At 25.5% G+C, this 21,366-nt stretch overlaps 2 protein-coding genes across 2 annotated transcripts; both read right to left on the reverse strand.

Moving 5' to 3' along the window:
• Nucleotides 1-100: 100 nt before the first annotated feature.
• LOC145840434 (uncharacterized) lies at nucleotides 101-2,559 on the reverse strand. Its single transcript, XM_082947695.1, has one exon. The coding sequence runs from the start codon at nucleotides 2,539-2,541 to the stop codon at nucleotides 106-108; it is 2,436 nt and encodes an 811-aa protein (XP_082803821.1). The 5' UTR covers nucleotides 2,542-2,559; the 3' UTR covers nucleotides 101-105.
• A 1,889-nt stretch (nucleotides 2,560-4,448) lies between these two features.
• Nucleotides 4,449-5,053, reverse strand: LOC145841503 (troponin C-like). The gene has a single exon (XM_082948863.1). The coding sequence runs from the start codon at nucleotides 5,031-5,033 to the stop codon at nucleotides 4,449-4,451; it is 585 nt and encodes a 194-aa protein (XP_082804989.1). The 5' UTR covers nucleotides 5,034-5,053.
• Nucleotides 5,054-21,366: the final 16,313 nt, after the last annotated feature.

Consider the following 21,366-nt stretch of genomic DNA (forward strand, 5'->3'; position numbering starts at 1 on the left):
CTACTCATTAGAAAAAATATTATTGACAAATTGTTTTACAATTTAAAAAAAGAAGCCATCAAAATGTGAAAAACAACTTGCTATAACTAAAAAAAAATTGTATTTTTATTTACCATCACTGGCTTTATCACAATCAACATAAACAATCACTCTTTCTTTTGAGTCGTTTGCTGGAAGTTTAAAGTTTAGTTTTTCGGGAGGAGAATTTAAAACAGGACTACTCATACTATGGTTTTCAGTAGTAGATGGCTGAGTTTTTTCGTCTTTTTGCGGATTTTGTACCACCGAAAACATTTTCCTGCTCCTGTTCAAATCTTGAACAACAACATTTCTCTTCAAAAATATGTGTGCAAGACCTTTTGCAACAGGATGTTCTTCATGTTCTATTGGTTCTTCACTTGGTGGAAAATCTCGGTTGTTTTCCCATTCGAAATAAGGAACAGCGTGACAGTGTTCGCACAATATTTTGTATTTTTGATAGAACTCGCAATCACATTTCAGCTGGTGCACGCAGACCCCGCATTTGGTGCACGTGTGCAGGCAGTTTATCCTGGCCAGACAGTCGTGGTTTTTCTGACTCACAAACTCAACAATGTTTGTTAGCTTGAGCCGTTTGATTTTAGGGTCTGTCTCAGATACACAGTCCACCACTGAATCAACTGCCCATTTCTTTCCCAGCTCTAAGCAGGAAACTGTATATTTGGACTTGTCCTTAAAATAATTGGAGTGCTTTTGTTCTGTTTGCACTTTTATTATCTCGTTATTCGCCCTGTAAGTTTTCTTCAACTTTCGAAGGGTTTTATCCCTGGAGTATTTCAAAAGCGTTTTAATCAGGATGTCCAGCTGCTTCCGCTTGAAACCTTCGTTGTAGTAAACTCTGATGAGCTTGGTGTGGTATTCATCCAGCAGCTGCATGACCTGCTCAGCTTGAGCAGTTCTGTAGCACTTGGCCCAGATGAAAGGATCGCTGGCAAAGCTCTCGTTGTAGTAATCAGCAAGAGGCTGAGTGGAGGAATCTGTGTTCAAGTCTTTTTTAAACTGTTCTTGGAAATTTTTGAACTGCTCCTCGTTTTGCTCGTTGATGACAGTTTGGAAGTTGTTGACAAGCCGAGTGCATTCGGCTAAATTGCTTTGGATTTTAGGTATTTTTTCGAGCTGAAGTTTCCAGTCGTTTAAGAGATGCCAAGGCGCTAATATTTTGCTGTTGCACTTTTCAAAAACTTCGTTCCATATTTCGTTATGCCAGTCAACATCTTCAGTCAAGCCTGGCGAAGGAACTACTAACTGCTGTGGCTTAAAAACACAAGTTTCATTCAGTTCATTCATTGTTCTGAACAAGCGTTCTCTAACTTGAGTTAAAAAGACTGTGATAACATCTTTGTCTATTCTGTTACACACAAACCATGCGACAGGGTGCACTCTTTGAGTCAAGTCTATAGGACTTGATACCACTACGGCTATAGTGGCTAGAAAAAAACCCTCATTAGGTACTGTAGCATCTATTGTACCTTGAGTCACGTCAATGCACACAACACTATTTTGACCATGTTTAAAAAGCAGTTTACTTTGTAAAGGAGTTTGTAAAATTAACATAAAGTCTTCGTCTTCTAGACAGGAACATTCAGCTGTAGATTCTTCTTGTTGGTATTTAATAAGCAGTACAGGGTAGTCTTCTTTATACTGTAAATTTTGGACCCAAGCTTGAACAGTTGTGTTATCATCATTAATGGTATCTGGAATTGTATTTTGAAATGCTGTTAGACAACAGTTCTTTTGGATGTTATAAATATCTTGCATACTTATAAGGTGTAAACGTGACGGCTCATCTGAATTGTCAAGGGTCTCTCTTATTTCATCCAAAACTTTGTTTCTGCTCAAGCCACTGTTCAGCCTGTTTACGATAATTTCTTTTTCCGTCTTGGATATTCTGACATGCTCAAGATCAATATTGTGACCATAATGCTGCAAAAATGCTTCAACAGTAACGTTTGAAATGAGATGGTCCTCATCATCGACGTTTGCTGTTTGCGGAGGCTTGTTAAAGTACCAAAAAACCACTTTCATTGAAGAAGTGCACTCAATTCCCGTCTTGCAAGACCCTTGCTTTTTAGTTTTCTTTAGCTTGGCTTTACTCGTGTAAGAACCTCCCCGGTGGCAATAAAAGCAAGCTGTTTTGCTTCCGTTTTTGTTTACTTGCCAGCCCCTTCTTCTCATGTACGTACATTTCTTATCCTTCTGTGTTTTGTTCAGCCACTCCTCAAACTCTGATTTGCTGTTGAAATTCAGTTTGGTTGCATCGTGCTTTTGCTTGTGCTCCTTTGCGAGATGCGCTCTCAGCTGAGGTAGCCTTTGGCATCTGAAGTCGCAGCCGGGCTCTAGACATTTCGTTTCTCCCGGTCTTGTTTTACCTTCAATAGTAGGACTGATTCCACTCGTTTGTAGAAATGAAATTACCTTAGCATTCATGATTCTGTTTGAGCTTTTATCCGCCAAAGTTGATATGATACGACTAGAAGATTTGTTAGCAGGTACTGTTTCCATTGTAACGTTTTTATTGTGTTTTTGTTATCTAAAAAATTACTATTAAGTTAATTATTGTTCAAATCTATAATTGAAAAAGATAAAATAAAACTGTTTCTTTTTATTACAGATATTTCAAAGAAAATCAAAAAAAAATTTAAGTTATAAGTTATACAAAATTTAAAACTTATACTACAATAAACATTAAAAAAATTATGATTATTGTTACTTATTGGTATTTATATTGTGAATGTAAAAATAATAATGATTTATTTATTTTATTTTATTGTTTATTTAAAAAATAGTAGCAGTAATTAAAAACACAGCTATTAATAACTCTTCATATATGAAATGTACATTCCGAATTTAAAAAAGAACACAGTGTGTTTGTATTTACACAGTTATACTGTCCACTAGAAAATATTTATTTAAAAACCAGTACTTATAAAAATATGTACTTAAAATACAGAGGTTCTCACAATTGTTATATAGTGTGTTTCATAAAAAATAGTAAAATTTTATTTAGAATAAACTAAACAGTTAAATTAATTTTAGTAAAAACTAGTACTATAATTATAGTACAAAATATTGTTTTTCTATACTACATATTCAACCTAATCAAAATATTATATAACAGAGTAAACAAGTAGAAAATATATCACTATCTATAAAAAAATAAATCATAAAAATAATTAAGTCATCAAATTTTCTATGCACAGTATGTAATAACATTTTGTATGTGAAAAATAAATAAAAAGTTTCTGTTAAAAATTTCCTTGATAAAACTTTATTAGAAAAACTTAATTTAATCTATAAAAACATTATGTACAAATTATTCCGGTACCAATGTCATTCTTTAAAAACACTTATTTTATTTTTACAAGTTAAAACTACTAATCTAAACAAATATACAGAACAGACCTATGGAACTTAAAAAGTAATTTTTGTGTTTACTTTGAAACTTGTAACTAAAATAACTAAACAAATTTCATTTTAAAAAATATTAGTATTCAAAATAACTTTAAAAATATGAAACGAACTTTATAACTAATGCATATATAAAAGTCATTTATTAAAAGTACCAAAAATTATTCCCTTGTAGAGTTAACAAGTTAACTTTAATCTTTAATTCAATTTTGTACATTTATTGTTTAAAACTTCCTATTTATTCACTAAATAAATGTTTTTTAACAGTTTATTTTATAACTTTTTTCAAATTTACTTTAAAAGTAAACTTTAAAAAGTTAACTAAAAGTAATTCTAAATTGGTTGATTTATATATAAACAATTACAGTCAATACATTATTAAGTAATTTAATTTTTTTTAACAGAGTTTAATGTTTTAGAACTGTTTTAAATTTTAAAGAATACTTGCAAAATATATATTGTTTAGTTTAAACCAGAGGTAAGCAGATCTAACAAAAATTTATTTTAAATGTGCATAAATGAACCTATTTTAACCTAATTAAAAAAATTGGGTTACTTATGCATTTTATATACTGTAGCACAAAAAATCTATTATACTTAATGCAGAAAATTAAAAGTTTTAATGCAGCCCATGGGCTATAGTTTGCTGACTCCTCGTCTAAAACACACAAACAAAACCAACACTAAGTCTAAGACAATAGTCAAGTATTTAAGTATAAGTAAACAACCTAGGGTAAGTTGATAACAGAAAAATTTTTTAGAGTAAAATATTATATAAACAGCAGTTTAAAAAACTAGTTTAAAATCTAGTTTAAATTTCTTCAAAATGGTAATTTAAATTTATTTTTGTAAACACACTGTGTATAGCTGTAGAACATAGAACTTTTAGCTGAAAACTTTTACAGATGTTTACTTAAGAAAAAAAAAATAAATATATTTTTAATGTGATACAAAAAATTGAATAAAGTTCACGATCATGTAAAATTTTTATTCTATATATATTATATTAAATTACTTTTTTTGAAAACTGAAACGAACTCATACTTATCAATAAGACCATCGCCATTTATATCAGCAAATTGCATCATATCAATCAATTCCTTCTGGGACAACTTAAGATCAATATGTTTGCAAAATGAAGTCAAAGAAGATAAACTAATTTTATCATTTTTACTTTCATATGAAATCTGATTAAAAAAACTCGTTAACTCTTCGAGTGCATCACGCTTGCTTACTTTATCTTTTTCAATTTGAACAATAAGCAGCAATAACATTTCAAACTCTATCACTTTGGAATTTGATGCATCAATCTTCAGTAACATTCTTTTACATTCTTCCTTGCTTATAGAAATTCCGAGTAATTGAATAAGTGTATAAAGTTCATTAAAGTTTAAATAATTACGCTGATCCATATCAAAAGCATCAAACACTTCTTTAAGACTTGAAATTTCTTCAATAGTCAAAGACTTTATAATTATATCATTCAATTCCATACCAAAAAACTGTTTTTTATTTTTTCCATCTGATTTAGCTAACTCTATCGCTTTAGAAGTAGATGCTTTGTTTGAAGGAAATTGAAAGGACATGATTTAGATAATACACAATATATAACTTTATCTGCAATACAAAATGTTAAAATCAAAACTACTTACTTACCTTATTAGTTCAAAAAAATGTAACTATTAAACTTAACAAATTTTTTTTATTCTATATAGCCTTTTTGTTTTTAAATTATAAATCAAAAATACATATACCAAACCAACTCTTAAAATAGTATATTTATTTTATTGTAAAAAACTATACATCATACCACACATAAACTAAAGAAATTTATACTAGAACTTAGACTATTTAATTAGTAAAAATCTATAAAACTATATAAAAACTCAAAGTGTTAAATCCTACATTATACATACATATACACAAATCATTTAATTTAATTAAAATGAGTCTCTAAAAAACTTACAGCAAAATATTTACCTTATTAAAAAAAAAGCATTGTACCAATATGAACTATAAAATAGTATAACTATTTAAAATACATACGTGTTTCCCTTTACGTCTAACATAAAATGAATGGTACTTATCACATGTTTTTGTAGCAAGCTACTAATAAAAAATAAAATTTAACAACCATTAGTTTTGACAAACTTAAAAACAGAGACAGTTATCATATGCAATTTTAAAATTGTGAAGTGTCAAGGAAGGACATTTTACAATCATCTGATGTAAAAGCATCACTATTTAAAAACAAAAATATTGTTTCCTTTAAACTAGTTTAAACTGTGGACATATAATTGTAGTGTTCAGGTTAGATTAAAAGATGGTTTAAAATCAGGTGAATAACTTTTTTATTTAATATTAATAAGGATCATAAGGATTTTATACTCATATGTTTTATAAGAAAAGTTATTGAATTCAGATTGCAATAGTAACCACTTTTAAAAATAAGTAGAATAAAGCAACCCTCAGTTGTCAGTTTTGGTCAAAAAGTAAAGTTATTTAATTCAGTTAAATCAATGTTTTTGTTTACTTTTAACTTTTAAAATAACAATAAAAATTCCTAACTTATAAGTAATAAGAATAATATATTTTCAATAGTTTCTTTTTGATAAGATCTTGCTTAAGTTGTTTAAACAAGTGAAACATTGTTTTGGTAGTAAAATCTAAAATTTTGAAATTAAAATAAATGATTTATTATAAATACTAAAATTACTCAATTTTTATAAATAAGCAAGCAGTTTATAGTTACGTCATACTTCTAAAATTTCTCAAACTTAATAATATAGTTCATAGTTTTTTCGCTCAGCAAGTAAAAAAGTAAATTTCTGCTCATTTGCAAGGTTTTCTGACTTTTTAAAGTAAGTTACATACTTTTGATTCAGTATACTAGGAGTAGGGAGTACAGTACACTTTTTTAGCCATTTTGTAAAACTTGATTTGGATGTGTTTTGGCTTCACTTATAAGAATTAAAAAAAAAAATTGCTGTGCAAAAAAATAATTTCAACCCCAAAATTCACTTTTTTTTATTTTTGACTTAAATCGTAATAAAATCACTTATTCATGTCCTAGACTTATAATTTATATATTTAATGAAAGCTTATACCTATAGTCACACATTTAAAGACATTTCAACTGCTTTTGATGTATTATGACATCATAATAACACAAAATATGCAAATTTAGTCTGTAAAATAGTGCTTGAGAAATTCTAAAATATACCTTGAAAAACTAAATTCTGAAAGCTCATCAGCTGATCAATTTGTTAATGAATTTTCAGGCATAACCAAAAGTTACTCCAAACATAAAATTTTTAATTGTGATGAAACCAGATTGTATTTTAGAATGTCGCCTGGATATACCTTAGCATCAGTACACAACTGGCCGGATGGAACAAAAAAAGCCAAAGACAGGATGACAATAAACGCCTGTGCAAATGTTAGTGAAACAATAAAGTTATCTTTACTGTTGATTGATAAGGCTTAAGATGATTGATAAGGAAAGTGTGTCACAACTTATCTGATTCAAAAAGTTTTCTGCTAAGAAAAGAGAAATTTCTGTAAAACAAACATCAATTCTTTCCTTTTTCAAAAACTGTTATGATAGAAGTTAAACTGTTAACAGTTTAATTTTTTTGTTAAATTAACTTTAAACTTAATTAAAGTACTAACTTTAAATAAAAAATTGAGACAAGAATTCATTTTGCAGTTTATTTTAATTTATTTTTTTGTGAACTTAAAATTTTTCAATCTACCCTTTTGTTGTTTAATTTTATTTTAAAGAAAGTTTAAATAAGTCTGTTTCCTCTTATTAAAATTGCTATTAATGCTTTCAATTTGTAGTACTTAAGTTTTATACTTAAAATTTTGTAAAACAACTTTATAATAGCATCGCATAGTACATATAATTTTATTTACCTGTTATGACGCATAATCTTAAAATTTTATTAAATTTACTATTTTACAAAAATCTATTTAGTTATCTAAAAGAACTTTTGAAAAGGGTAAATTGAAAAATTTTAAGGCCATAGGGGGGGTCCACTTTGTTTTTTACAACTTGATCTTATTTTGTAGAATTTAATCTGAGCTATCAGACACTTTTAACCGCTTAAAAAATTTCAAAGTAACTTTTTAGATATAAGCGATCAAAGAAAGGGCGTTCAGTAGGTTCCTTATGGAAGGCAAAAACTAAAAATGCGAAAAAAGACTATTTCACTAAAAATCTATCTCCTCCTTCATTTTTTGAGTAATCTTTCTAAAATTTTTACAGAATGTGTATCATTAAACTTTAAAGAGATCTATTGTAGGAATTTTTTTTATTTTGAGTAAAAAAAAAATTATTGTCAAAAAACTACCCCTTTTTTTAGTTTTTTGTGGATAAAATTTTTATTTTTCAAAATTTCAAAAATTCCAACATTAGGATTCTTCAAAATATTAAAAGGAACAATTCCTGAAAATTTGAAGTCTCTAGGTCAAAAAATGAAGGAGGAGATAGATTTTTAGTGAGTTTTAAAATTTCCGAGAAAATTGACCCTGAAAAATTTGCGGTCCATACTTTTGTATCGGAAACTTTTTACAAAAAATAAAATATCTCAAAAGTTAAATGATATTTTTAAATTCTATAAAAACAGGCTTGTAGTTTGTATTTAAAGCTTTCATATAAAAGCCAAAGTTATTTTTTGTAAAAAAAAAAGTTGGACCACCCCTATGGCCTTAAGTTCACAAAAAAATAAAAATAAAATAAACTGCATAAAGAATTCTTGTCTCAATTTTTTATTTAATTAAAGTATTGTTTAATTTTTTCTTTGTCTTTTTTAATAGTTTGTTTCATTGAAAACAACAAAAATAAAGTTAAGTAACTGAGAATTCAGTGTTTGTTTTATGGTATGCATTGCATTATATAAAAGAGGTAGTTAATTAGAAAAAATTACAATGTTATTAGTTACCTGGCCAAAATTACAAAAAAAAGTTACCCAACTTGGCCTGATAAGTGACGAAGCACTGTAAATATTTCATTCATTAGATAATATTTCTTTTTCTGGTGATAAAAGTGCCAAGTAATTAATTTAAATAAAGCTTGGAAAAATATGTAAAAACCATATAAAATTTTGATAAAATTGAACTTTAAAAGGCTTTTACTATATTTACACCTTCATTAGAATTTATAAACTGATAGCTATAGCAATTAAATTATGTTTTTTTAACTTACATTTACTTATGTTTGACAACTCTTCTTCAGATAAGTCTCCTGACAAAACCACTTATTTGTTTTCACAACATAGTTTCAACAACCACAATTTTTTTATAACTGCAACAAAGAATAATAAAAATGTAAATTACAAGATACTTCATTTAGTTTTTATCTAATCATTCTATCATCTTCAAAATCTACTTAAAAGCTTCTTTTCAAACAAACCCTTATTTTAATCAGGTTAAACAATAACACCAAACCTCTAATACTTAGTTTAAATTATTTTTAAATGTAATTGTTTAATTTAATGGCAATATGGGGGTTAATCTTGGTTTCTAAAACTAGATTTTATTTTAGTTGCCAGAAAATTGAAAATTTTTAAGTAATTCTATACATATATGCAATAAAAGGTGATGAGTTCAGTAGCTTTGTTATAGAAGGATCGAAAATGTACAAAATAAAGTGAAAATATATTTTCTGACTAAAAAATATATTCTTCATTTTCAACCAACATTTTTAAAACTTTTACTTATTCCATTATTGACATTTGATTTTTATTTTCATTTGGTAACAAACATTATTTTATTTGAAAAGCTACTCTATATTTTCCATTTTAAGTTTAATATCTTTAAATTATTTACACAATAAATCTTTTAAGCTGTTTAAGGTATATTTACTGAAGTTTTAAGGTATCTGGCTCAAAAAAAAACTTTTGGTGAGGTTTTAAATTTATAAGAAAAATCTTTATACTTTTGTGATATTGTCTTAATATGCCTTTATCTTCAAAACTAATTGGGATATCTATATTATTAGATACTTTATAGAAGTTGATTTATAGTTTATACTTTGAGCATTTGTATAAAAACTTTTGCTATTTTTTGTAAAAACTATTTTATACTTTAGTACTTACTCATTGCATATTTTGTGTTCAGTAATTGTTTGTGATTTTTTTTTAGTTTAATATACAGAGTTAATTAAAGTATTGTAAAAAATATTATATAAATCAATAAGTAAATGGAATAGGTATATTTTTAGTTTTGTAACATGAATTTTATCTTAAGGTTTTTTCTATACCAGTTACTGGTAAAAAATTTTTAAACTATATACTTTGAAATTTAATACTAGAAGCATCCTTGTTTGTTTTTATTATAAAGTTAAATTTAAGGTTAAATATTTTTTTTAATATTTACAAAATACATAAAGTATACTATAGTGCTACATTAAATATTTTTATTATATGTTTTGGTTTTAAGAAAACAAATAAAAAGATTCCAACTACTGGAGGAAAATAATGAATTTATTCTTTTAAGAATTTGTTTTACAAAATAAGTTTCGGTCAAAAACCTCATCAGTGCTTAAATAAATCAAAAAAGATAAGTAACAGTCATGGAAAAAAGCATTTAAACAATTAAATTAAAATAAAACAAATGTTTACTTAAAATTTACTTAAAAAATTAAACAAATTAAATTTTAATATGAAGATTTAATTTAAGTTAAAGTTTAAATTTTAGTTAAGTTTTAAAATCAATATAGCAACAATAATAATAATAATAAAAGCTGCATGTAACTTTCTTTTTTCTTATAGCTAATTTTCAAAGTAAACATTGCTTAAGCAAAAATGTAGTTAATAAAATAAGCTTAAAGTGAGATGCATTTTAACGTAGCTTATTATAGTTATGACATAACTATTGAAAATTCAAACAATCTTGTACTTGTAATAGCTATGAAAGTTTGAAATTCCGCCCGAATGCTTTATTTAAAATCTTATTATTAAAACAAACTTTTACGTGAAAACAAGTTAAATTTTAATATTAAGATTGAATTTGTGGTAAAGTTTTAATTTTAGTTAAGTTTTAAAATCAAAGAACAACACAAATAATGATAAAAATCTGTATGTAGCTTTCTATTTTCTTCTAGTTGATTTTAAAAATAAACATTGCTTAAAAAAATGTAGTTAAGGGCATAGGGGGGGGGGTAAACACCCTTTTTTGGTTTTTGATCTTATTTTATATAGTTTTTACTAAGCTACAAGATGCTTTTTACAGATTTAAAAAAATCAAAATAGTTTTTGAGATATAGCCGGTCAAAGTCGAAGCCGACAATAGGATCCTTATGGGAAGCGCAAACTAAAACGGCAAAAATAGACTATTTCACTAAAAATCTATCTTCTCCTACGTTTTTTGAGATAACTACCTCAAACTTTCAGGAAATGTTCCTTGATATATTTAGAAAATTCTGTCGGAAGGAATTTTTTTAAAAATAAAAAATAAAAATTTTATATAAAAAATAAACAAAAAAAACAGTTTTTTTTTTTTTTTTTTGCTATAACATTTTTATTTTTAAATTTTTTTAAATTCTGTTCCGACAGAATTTTCTAAATACTGCAAGGAACATATCCTGAAAATTTGAGGTAGTTATCTCAAAAAACGTAGGAGGAGATAGATTTTTAGTGATTTCTAGTTATTTGACGTTTTAGTTTGCGTCTCCCATAAGGATCCTGTTGTTGCCTCTGACTTTGACCGGCTATATCTCAAAAATTATTTTGAATTTTTTAAATCTGTAAAAAGCATCTTGTAGCTTAGTAAAAACTATATAAAATAAGATCAAAAACCAAAAAAGGGTGTTTACCCCCAAGTTAAGAAGCATTTGAATCAAGCTAATTTTTATTGTGGCTTAACTACTGAAAATTTAAGTAACTTTGTACTTGTAATAGTTACAAAAATTTGAAGTTTTGATTGAATGATTTTATAAAAAAACTTTTAGTTTCAAGAAAATAATAGCTACACGAAAATTTATTAAGAGCATGCATAAAACCTGTATTACAGGCAACTTAAGTTTTGAAGTGGAGTTTTTGGATGTGCGGGCAGAAATAAAAGAGATAGTACCGTTTATTTAGGTTGTCCCTTCTGTATGCTTATCGCGACCTTTTCTAATAAGGATGTACTGCAAATGCTTTGTGGGTTTTTGGCTTTGCCAATATGGTGGATTGTTTCCCAGTATATTTTGTAGTCAATGTTGTTATTTTCAAGCTTCCATATATACTTCAATATTTCTGTTACGTTCATTTTATATTTTACAAAGTCACCAATGTAGTTGTACCATCTTTTTTGAAAGTGCTACCCGTTGAACCCAAATAGTTTTTTGTTTCGTTTTCTAATCTGATTGTAGCTTTATATATTACATTTTCAACTAAGCATTTGTTCTTAAGGGGACATTTGTTTTTTTTTTGTTTGACAGTTGCAAAGTGTTTCCCTCAAAGCGTTTGCAGTACTTTCATATTAGAAAAAGTTCCAATAAGCCAACAGAAGAGACAATCTAAATAAACGGTACAATCTCTTTTATATCTGCCCGCACATCCAAAAACTCCACTTCAAAACTTGAGTTGCCCGTAATACAGGTTTTATGCATGCTCATAATAAATTTTCATGTAGCTATCATTTTCTTGAAACTTAAAGTTTTTTTTATAAAAATCATTCAATCAAAATTTCAAATTTTCGTAATTATTACAAGTACAAAGTTACTTGAATTTTCAGTAGTTAAGCCACAATAAAAATTAGCTTGATTAAAATGCTTCTTAACTTAAGCTCACTTAATACTATTAACTACATTTTTTTTAAGCAGTGTTTACTTTGAAAATCAACTAGAGAAAATAGAAATCTACATAAAGATTTTTATCATTATTTGTGTTGTTCTTTGATTTTGAAACTTAACTAAAATTAAAACTTTACCACAAATTCAATCTTAATATTAAAATTTAACTTGTTTTCACGTAGAAGTTTGTTTTAATAATATGATTTTAAATAAAGCATTCGGGCGGGATTTCAAACTTTCATAGCTACTAAAAGCACAAGATTGTTTGAATTTTCAATAGTTACAGCATAATTATAATAAGCTACGTTAAAATGCATCTAAACTTTGAGCTCACTTTGTTATATTTTTGCTTAAGCAATGTTTATTTTTAAAATTAACTTCAAGAAAAAAGAAAGCTACATGCAGCTTTTATTATTATTATTGTTGTTATATTGATTTTAAAACTTAACTAAAAATTTAAACTTTACCTCAAATTCAATCTTAATACTAAAGTTTAATTTGTTTAATTTTTTAAGTAAAAATTTTGAGTAAAAATTTATTTTTGTTTAAATTGAATAGTTTAAAAGCTATTTTCCATGAATGTCACATATCCTTTTAGATTTATTCAAGCACTGACGAGGTCTTTGACCGAAACTCAGTTTGTAAAATAAATTCTTGAAAGAATAAATTCATTAAATATGATTATAATAACTAAAATTCAAATACTGCAATAAAAAATATTTTATGTTAAGGTTATTTGAAAACTTTTGTAAATTTCATTATTCATAATGTGAATATTATTTAATGTTCTAGAATCTAGGTTATACCAGTTTTTTTTTACCTAAATTTTCAAATTTTATGTTACTTCAGGATTTAATGTTAAACATTTTTATTATTTCTCTGTAATTTTTATATATATTTAATATTGTTGTTTAGTATATTTTGTAGTTTTAAATTTTAATCTATGCAGGGTTCTCACTTGTTATTTCAAAAAATTTTCCAGATTTTCCAAACTTCTTCCAGGTTTTTAAAAGTACACATTTTTTGGTCTATTTTTAGTTTAAAGTTAAGTTTATGGTAAGAAACTGTGTTAAATAGTATAAAAACATAGAAAAGATACTTTAAAGCTACTTTAATTTTATTTTTTTAATAAAAAAAATTTTGATGATGACAAAAATTTTATATTTATATGATACATTTTTGGTGTCAAATCAAAATTTTACTACTGAACATGTGTAAATTGTTAAAATTACAGGTTTTTTAGTGATTTTTATTCAAAATTCAAGGTTTTTCCAGTTTTTTCTGCGCCTAAATTGTCAAATTCCAGGTTTTTCCAGGATTCCAGGTAAAGTGGCAACCCTGTCTATGTTTAATGTTTTAAGAACTAAAAAGTTAATTATAAATTTTACCAACCTGAAAAACCAAAAAAAAAGTTTACAGGGTTGCTAATCATAGAGTTAAAAAAAAAACTGTCGTGAGTGACAAAAAAGTAACGTGAGTGGCCTTAAACTGTCCTGAGTTATCCTAGACTTTTTAAAACCTTTAATAATAGTCTTTTTCATCTAAAAGATATCAATAAAAATAAGGTTCTTTAACCAAGAGAGCTATATAATAACAAAATATTGAAACTAAACAAACTAAATCTCAATTCAAGACTAAAAAACTGGTCTGAGATTTTTAGAAATCTTAAAAACATCCTGAATTTTCCAAAAAAAACTTAACTGTTCAAGTGATTCTGAGTTAAAAAAAGTGATAATATCGTGAATTATCCTGAGATTTTCATACCTTTCAACCTGAGTTATCCTTAGTGTCTTAAGTGTGTGGCAACCCTGAATTTTGGTAAGCAGAGTTAAAAACAAAACAGTAAAATTGATTAAAAGCTTATTTAAGTATTATCAGCCTGAAATATAAAGCTTAACTGTTAATTGCGCTCAAGCACTGTAAAAATAAGAAAAAATTAGCAAAAATCAAAACAGAGTTACATAGTTATCAACATAAAACTTAATAAAAAATATTAAAATAGAATTATTACTTGTTTAAGATATGCTAAAAAGTCTAAATTGTCCATAGTAAAGAAAATATTTTTAGTAAATTTCAAACTATCCTGAGTTACAGTGAGTGGGTTATAATCCTAGTTCATGTAAAATTTAACAAAAACCTTATAATAAAATCAGCAGAGGCATAACGAAGACTAGTTAAAAAAAGTAAAATTTCATATTAAAACCAACTATTTACTTAACTACTATATAAAAACTGCTGCTAGTGTTGAACATTTGATTTACAACTTTGCTTATAGTTATAACTTTTTATTTTAAAACAATACTAAAAACTTACATCACCTTTTATATTTTGTTAAAAAGAAAAAGGTTTTACTTTGATTGACTTTAAAAAATCTTTTAGATTACTTTTTTAACCATCAATAAACTTTTTTTAAGTTATTTATTTAGCCAGAATTAGTTTCTTGAAACTTAAAACAGATAAATGATTCTCAATGACTAAAAAGTGACCACAATTGTAAAAATTAATTATTTAGAATCTAAACTTTTCCAAATAAAAACTTTTTTTTGAGTGTTTCTGTTTTATAATTTGACCTAGTATTTCTCAAAGTGTGTACCTGTGAACATTTCTTTGCATAGTATAACTTCTACAGTGCATAGAAGTTTTGACTTATAAAATAAACATATTAAGAAAATATTTTTCAAGTTTTTTTAAGAAGTTAAATTATATAAAACGGTTGTACAAAAGTTTTAATAAATTTATTTTTTATTTTAATTTTTGTTTAAGATATAAAAACATCAGAAATCACTCTCCCCTCTGCAACTATAAAGTTTTCTGAAGGTCAAGCGAGTGAGTTTGAGCTCATCATTCCACCTGCCCTATCTTTAAACTCATCAAGAAAAAATTTACCTTGTAATTAAAAAATAAAACTAAATCTATCTATAAACAAAAATAAAAGCAGAACTTTTATTTTTAAGTAACCAAAATAAAAATAAAAACTAATTCTACCCCTTTATTGAAAAAACAGCTGGTGACACGTTGTTTGGCAAGTACTTACAAAGTTAAAATTTCAACATTAGAAACCACATAGTGTGCAAAAATCCTGAAGCTCAATCCCCAAGCAAGTGCTGCCAAAGTTCTGAACAATTCAATTATATCACTGCAACCAAAGTGATTCCACAATTAGCTGTTAAAAATTTAAGTAGCAAATACCATAAAGCAGTATAATTTGAATACAAACTACTACAAAACAACAAACTTCTAAAACAAAAAAATAAAAACCAATGTAACACAAATCTTGATCAGTATTTAAAAACTTGACAAATAATTTCTCTCATAACAAAGTTTTATTTAAAAAAGTACAAAATTTCAACAGAAATTTTATTTTATATAATTAAATATGATAAATAATATAAAATAATCACATTTAAATTTATACAAAAACCAAAAGAGAAACAAAATATACAATTAATCTAGTTTATACACAAATGCACAAAAGTATAAATAAGACAATAAAACTATATACTCAGACATATGATTAAAGCACTCCAGTTTTACTTATTGTAGCAAGTTAATAAAAGAAAAAATCTAACAGCTTTTAAATTTATTTTTTTCTATTTTCTGGGATACTAGACCAAAACCTTGGACCTAAATTTTTAAAGGAGTTTAGGCCAAGTCTTGTTCTAGGTCTTTCAGTTATGTAACAGTATTTTATAGAAAACCTTGTATTGTATGAGTGAAGAGAACTAATGAGAGTAAAAATTTGATGCTCAACATCAAATTCAGTCATACTATTCTGCATTAATTTACAAACTTGCAATTTAAACACATCATTTAATTCAATTTAAGCAGACCAGCATTCACAAACAGTGGGTTTGTTGGGGTCAAAGCAGGCAAACGGCAAACATACCTCACTACTCTTTTTTGCATACTAACAATTTGTTTCAACCAACATTCAGCAGCACCATCCAAAGCAGATATACTGTATATGCGGATAAAAAAAACTATAATACACTCTTTTAAAAGTACTAACATCCAAATAGTACCTCACTTTTGACTACACAAAGTAAATTTGATTTGAGAGATCTTAAGTGAGCATTTAAATTCAGTTTTTCATCCAAAACCACACCTAAATATTTTATACTTTCACTCTGTTCAATATTAAATCCAATAATATTTATTTTAAAAATACATTTTTTAGACTTATTGTTAAAAAGCAAGAAATTAGTTTTAGAATAGTTAATAAAAAGTTTATTAGCACAAAACCATACATCAACTTTTCTCAGCTCTTCATTTATAACACTGTTCACACAAGCACAATCACTATGTTAGTAGCTTAAGAAGGCATCATTAGCAAACAATCTCATATTAATCTCAGTCAAGAAAAAATATCACAAGTAACAACAAAGGACCCAAATTAGAACCTTATGGTATTCCACCATTCATATTTTCATGTTCAAACTCGTATTGATAACACATAATTGGCTTCTATTTATTAAATAGCTTTGTAGTAAATTAAACATAGATCCTTTAACTTTAAAACCTTTTAATTTTGACAAGATTATTTCATGATTGACTGTATTGAATGCTTTTGCTAAATCTAATAAGACAGAACAATTAACTAATGTTTTCTCACCATACTCAGTCAACTCATCCACAATTTTATTCACAGCCAGCTCAGTTGTACTATTTTTCCAAAACCATAGTGCTTTTTATGCAAAACATCATTTGCATATTTTATTAAAATGAAAAATTTAACAACAATAACATAAGTTGTAGAAGTAAAAAAGTTTAAATTAAATTGTGTTTGGTGTGCAGATATTTTTTCATTGGTAATTAAAAAAAAGTTTTTAGTAACACAGTTTTGGAACTAATTGGATAGGTTATTTTTTTTATTTTAGTGTATCACCAAGAAGCATTTTCAGTTAAATATTAAGCATTCATGTGTAAATTAATATTGCCCCAACTTAAAAATTAGAGTTACTAGAACTTTTATAAATTTTAAAAGATTAAAAAGAACAAACATTAACTAGATATAAGTAACTCGTCTAAGAATTACAAAAATATTATTAAGAGTTAATCTATAAAAAAAATATTTAAACATTTAAACTTAATTTATAGTTTTAAATCTTGTTATAAGATAAAATCAATTAGCTTAAATGCATTTAACAAAATTATCTAAATACATAGTATGTAATAAATTTATAGACTTTAAAACTTATATTAATTATTTTACTTACTACAACAAAAAGTTGAATTTTTAAGTGTTTTTTTAAAATATAGAAAGACCTGAATACTGATCTGATAATTTTTAAACTGAACAATTTTTTTTTTACGTTAAACTTCAAGAAACTAAAACAAGATAAAAACAAATTAATTAAAAAATAAAATTAAAAGCTATCTTAAAAAAAGAATACCTTTAGATAATTAAAAGGGTATAAATGTAATTTGTTATGATATAAATAGTTTAATTACTTATAAAACAATTATTCATCGGTGAAAATAGAAAGTCTTAAATTGTTCTTACATAGGTTATTTGTAAACTAACACTTTAGATTAAAAAAACATAAACATAAAAAATTAGAAATATTTATTTTTAAGGTAGTTACATGACAATTCAAATTCTTAAAAAAAATGAAATGCAATGCAATGCATATTAAAAAATGCAGTTGTAACTTGTAGGTCCAATAAAGAGATTATAACAATTAAAATTAATCAAAAAAGTGTTAAAAAAGCATTTTTTAAATTATGAAAATTACAAAATTTTGAGACTTATTTAACCATATCTAAAATTTTATTAATAATTTTACAAAAAAATAATGATGGTGTGCAGTTTATATTAAACATAAGCTTTTTAATTTTTTTCAATTTTGTATTACTTTTTGAGCTGTGGCCTTAAAAATATTTAAAGGCAATAAAAAGAAAATCGATATAAAAAACTAAATTAAATTAAATTTTTATTAACACAACTTTACTAGTTTGGAAAGTTTAAATTCTTAAAAATATTTAAAGGGCTTAAGAATTTAAATTTTCCAAATTAGTAAAGTTGTGTTAATAAAAATTTAATTTAATTGTAGATTCAATTTTTATTCGAATAATTTAAGTAAAAGCTTTTAATATAAATTCTAATTTGATTAATAAAAATCAACTTTACAAACTACCTAATAAATCATTAAAAAAGCTTTAAGTGAAATAAATCGGCAAAAAGTTTTGAAATAGTAAAACTTAACCAAGCATGATTAATCGAAACTTGTTAGTAAAGATGGTTAAAAAAATCTATATAAAGTAAATATACTGTAGTACTATAATAAGTTTATGCACACTATACTTTAAAAAGTAATTTGTTATACATAACAACAGTTGTTTGTACTTGAATGAATTTTAACAAACATATGGCATACAAAACTACAAATAAGTTTTTCATATTAATTTTTTTCAATCAAAAAATGCTCATTAGAGTACAAAAAACTTTGATAAACGTTATTTAAGTGTTATATATATCGTAAAATAAATATTTTTTTTCCTGTAAGATATTTGTATTTTTGCGTTTTTCGTAACAATAACAAAAATTTTTATAACCTAAAGTTATCTATTTGTGTACGTTACGTATATAATTCGCAAATTTTAATTTTTCTATGTTTTAAACTTATAAAGAATAATTCTCCCTAAAGGTGTTTATGAAATTCAATTACTTCACTAAAATAATGTTGAAACTAAAAATGCTTAAAAGTTTTTGAATCTGTTCTCAATATCTGTTAAAAGTTAAAGTCCAAAAAGCTAATTAAAAAAGGCTATTAGTTGAATGTCAAATGTCTAATTGTTGAAGATAATAATGGGTTGTAAATATTTACTACTATATGTCAGTTGTAAGTCAGAAATCTCAAGATAGAAGCAAGTATGTATTGTAAAAAATATATTATTTTAAGTAACAGTAAGCAGCACCATTCCAAGCAGGTATACAATATTGGATGTTTGGATAAAACAAACTATAATAAAGCATTTCAAGTGTAATTGTGTCCAAATAGTATCTCATTCTGACAAAACATAACAACTCCTAGATAATTTTCATTTTATAGAACTCAAATGTTTCTTTCAATTCAGCTTGTCATCCAAAACTACACTTAAATATTTTATACTTTCACTCTGCTCAATAAGTAAACCATTAATCTTATACTTAAATTTACAATTTTTGAAATTTAAATGAAAAGCAAAAGTTTATCTATTGAATACTTAATAAAAAGTTTATTAGCACCAACCATTTATCAACTTTAATCAATCCCTTAATAAAAACTTAATTTAAATACTCGAGATCACTATGTTTGTAGCTTAAGCAGGCATCATCAGCAAACAATCTCATATTTATCTAAGTAGTGGAAAATTTCATAAATATACACAAGAAACAACAAGGGACTTAAATAAGAACCTTGTGGTATTCCAACATTCACAATTTCATGCTCAGACACAACATTACTTATAACAGGCCAGGCTATTTTATTTGGAAACATGGAAAAAAAAAAAAGCATGGGAAAACTATGAAATTTGAACATTTTATGTGTAAAAAATAATTAAATATATAATAGATAGTTCCAATCACTCAAGACAGTTTTTAATCACTCAGGGTAGTTTTTTTGACATTAAGAGTACAGCCAGTACAAAAGATACCACATAAAACAAAGAAATAACTTGTGTATTTTATCAGGTCATTTTAATTTTTGCAGAAAATTAAGGTTATATTGGAAATTTTAAATCTCATGTTTGTTTAAAAACTTTATTTTAAAAACTCAAAGTAGGTGTTTTTAAACCAGTTAGTGATAGAAATTAGGGTGTAATATATATATATGTTTGTAAGTATTTAATTTACTTTATTTATTATTCAAAGTATTACTAAATAACTAAATTGCAAAATTTTATAAATTTTACAATGTTATAAATTTTTGAGTATAGTATGTTTAAGGCCTAAGTTGCTGTTGGTAATTATACAAACTCACTAGTTGTTAAGTAATAACATAAAAAAGTAAAAATTTATAATATTTTATCTTAACTTCCCGTTAAAATAAACTTGAAAGTTAAATGGCCCCCTCAAATAAAATTTCTTAAAATACTATCTTTAAATGCTAAAAAAAAAATTCTGTTTTTTATCATGAACTCCAGAATATCTAGTGTAAGTTTTAAGTTAAGGCCTTTCTATGACCCCTTTACTAGTCACCCCCTCTTTGGCCCATTTGCAGCTTATGGCTCACTTCAAGAAACCATATTTTATACTGTCATCTTTAATTTTTTTTCACTAAGACTATATATTTTTTATTGTAGCTAAATGTAAAAAAGTTTTAATTGTTTTTCATATACATAATCTGTTACTGTGTTGGTGAATTATTTTTTATTAGTTTTTTAACAAGTTGTTAACACATTTTAAGCTTAATGCAAAAGTTTTATATACTCAGAAAAAATTTTGGTGAAACATTTTAATTTTAGTTTCAAAATATTTATTTTTTAAACAACTAAATTTACATTAACTTAGAACTAGTAATTTTTTCCTAATAAACTTTACAAGCTGGTAAATATACTCCCTGTGTTTTTCAAGTAAAATTTGTAGTACAACTTTTAAGTAAGTATTGTTAAAGTTTTAAATATCACATAGTCTTTAAATATTCTGAATAAATAAAATCTCATTACAAGGAGTAATGACAGTACTAAGATCCTAAATCTGGTTCTTTCTAAGAAAAAACACATTGGTTTCTGTAGGAAGACATCAATATGATTTATAAATTATTATTATAAAATGTGTTTTTAAAATTAGTTAATCTTTAAAAGAAATATTTGTTTTAACTACTTAAATTTTTACTTGTCAATTTTCTCGTTCACTAGAAATACTTCTTATTCCATGTCTTTTAAGTAAGACATTTAAGTTTTTAAAATTTTTGCCCAATTAATATGTTTTATTTCCTTAATTTTCTGTCTGGAAATATTTATAATTAATTTTTGTAATTAGATTAAACTTTTAAAATAAATAAACGGAAGTAATATGTTAATTTAATTAAATTAATTAATATAAGGTTATTCAATAAACTAAACTGGTTTATTTTATGAAAATATTTAAAAGTTTAAAATCAAGTTTTTTCTTTAACATTTTAAATAAAACATATATTGAATTTTTAGAACAA

The sequence above is a fragment of the Thalia democratica genome, chromosome 7 (assembly GCF_965202585.1).
Source record: "Thalia democratica chromosome 7, ktThaDemo2.hap1.1, whole genome shotgun sequence".
NCBI classification, from domain to species: Eukaryota; Metazoa; Chordata; class Thaliacea; order Salpida; family Salpidae; genus Thalia; species Thalia democratica.

Bases quoted from the DNA above. Each gene is read 5' to 3' on its own strand.
- LOC145841503 (XM_082948863.1), bottom strand. From the start codon at position 5,033: ATGTCCTTTCAATTTCCTTCAAACAAAGCATCTACTTCTAAAGCGATA.
- LOC145840434 (XM_082947695.1), bottom strand. From the start codon at position 2,541: ATGGAAACAGTACCTGCTAACAAATCTTCTAGTCGTATCATATCAACT.